The sequence below is a fragment of the Pundamilia nyererei genome, unplaced genomic scaffold (assembly GCF_000239375.1).
Source record: "Pundamilia nyererei isolate P.nyererei 1_Seehausen unplaced genomic scaffold, PunNye1.0 scaffold00254, whole genome shotgun sequence".
NCBI classification, from domain to species: domain Eukaryota; kingdom Metazoa; phylum Chordata; class Actinopteri; order Cichliformes; family Cichlidae; genus Pundamilia; species Pundamilia nyererei.
The window spans coordinates 620,911-622,084 of record NW_005187655.1 but is presented as its reverse complement, the minus strand read 5'-3'; the positions used below and the strand labels follow the sequence as shown (position 1 = coordinate 622,084).

The 1,174-nt window shown below is 49.2% G+C and overlaps 1 protein-coding gene across 1 annotated transcript in view; it reads left to right on the top strand.

Annotated features, from left to right (window-relative positions):
* The first annotated feature begins 80 nt into the window (after positions 1–80).
* Positions 81–1,174, top strand: part of LOC102205212 (calpain-5-like) — a 2,499-nt gene continuing 1,405 nt past the window's right edge. The window contains exons 1-4 of the mRNA XM_005749781.1: positions 81–154; positions 245–668; positions 740–862; positions 940–1,112. Of these exons, the coding sequence (XP_005749838.1) occupies positions 120–154; positions 245–668; positions 740–862; positions 940–969 (612 nt within the window). The 5' untranslated portion in view covers positions 81–119 and the 3' untranslated portion in view covers positions 970–1,112. The remainder of the gene's footprint in view (positions 155–244; positions 669–739; positions 863–939; positions 1,113–1,174) is intronic.

Below are 1,174 nucleotides of genomic sequence, written 5' to 3'. Positions count from 1 at the left end.
TAGAAGCTGAAACACTGCTTTTATTTTTATATCCTTTCCAAGTGTTCTGCTTTCTGTCCTTGTGTGCCCCCTGCAGGTCAGAGCAGTGGCAGCAACTGAGTCGTGCAGAGAGGGACAAGATGGGGCTCGTTGTTCGTGATGTCGGGGAGTTTTGGTACTTCTGATTTTTATTATTTGAAGAACAAAAAGTCATGTGGGTTAGCTGGTTTCTGCCTCACATTTTATTCTTTTCCTTTTCCCTCAGGATGGATTTCGAGGACTTCTGTCAACACTTTACAGACGTGGTGGTGTGCAGACTGGTGGAGAGGACTCTGCTGTGGCCGAGATCTCGCTGGAGAGAAGTGAGCTGCTACAGGGAGTGGGTTCTACCTCCCCCCACCCATGGAGCACCTCCACCCACTGTGCTCCAGAGTAACCCTACACTTACCCTGAGTAAGAGCAGCAACGGGCCTGGAGGGACTAAGCAGCGTGGGAACAGAAAGGATGATCGACTAGGTGAGAGTCAACAGGAAGGAAGGAAAAGTGGAAGAAGCGAGCCTGATGTGAACAAAGTGACAGCAGAAAAGGGTGGTGGGAAGGTGAATGGAGTATGGAAGGTGGAGTTGGATAAGAGGAGCCGGTGTGGTGGATGTATCAATCACAGGGACACCTTCCTGCACAATCCACAGGTAAATATAAGATTGAAACCAGGGTTTGCATCAGCACATGAATGCTAATAATGACTTTTCATTCTTATTAGTTCATGTTTGAGGTGCGAGCCAAAGAGGAGGAGGTGCTGATTTGTCTGCAGCAGGAGGACAGGAGGATGTGGAGGAAAAATGGAAAAGGAGAAAACCTGCCTATTGGCTTTGAGGTGTTGAAGGTGAGCCGGGCCACTGAGCAACCTCACGTTTTTTGAATCATAAAAAAAATATTTCAGTCCTTCCTCATCATCTGCAGGTGGAGGTGAACCGCTGCAGTCGGGTGTAGTGCGTGGTGGAGCAGGCGGCCAGCTCCATCTACATGGATTCCCGGAGTGTGACACTGAGGGGAACTCTGACTCTGGGACGTTATGTTGTGCTGCCCACCACCTTCCTGCTTCGCCTCTTCTCCCACTCTCGTATCAGACTCAGGTGAAATGCTGGTCAGGAAAGAAGGGTTAGAAATAGCTTTGAACGTACTGAAAAGGTACGGA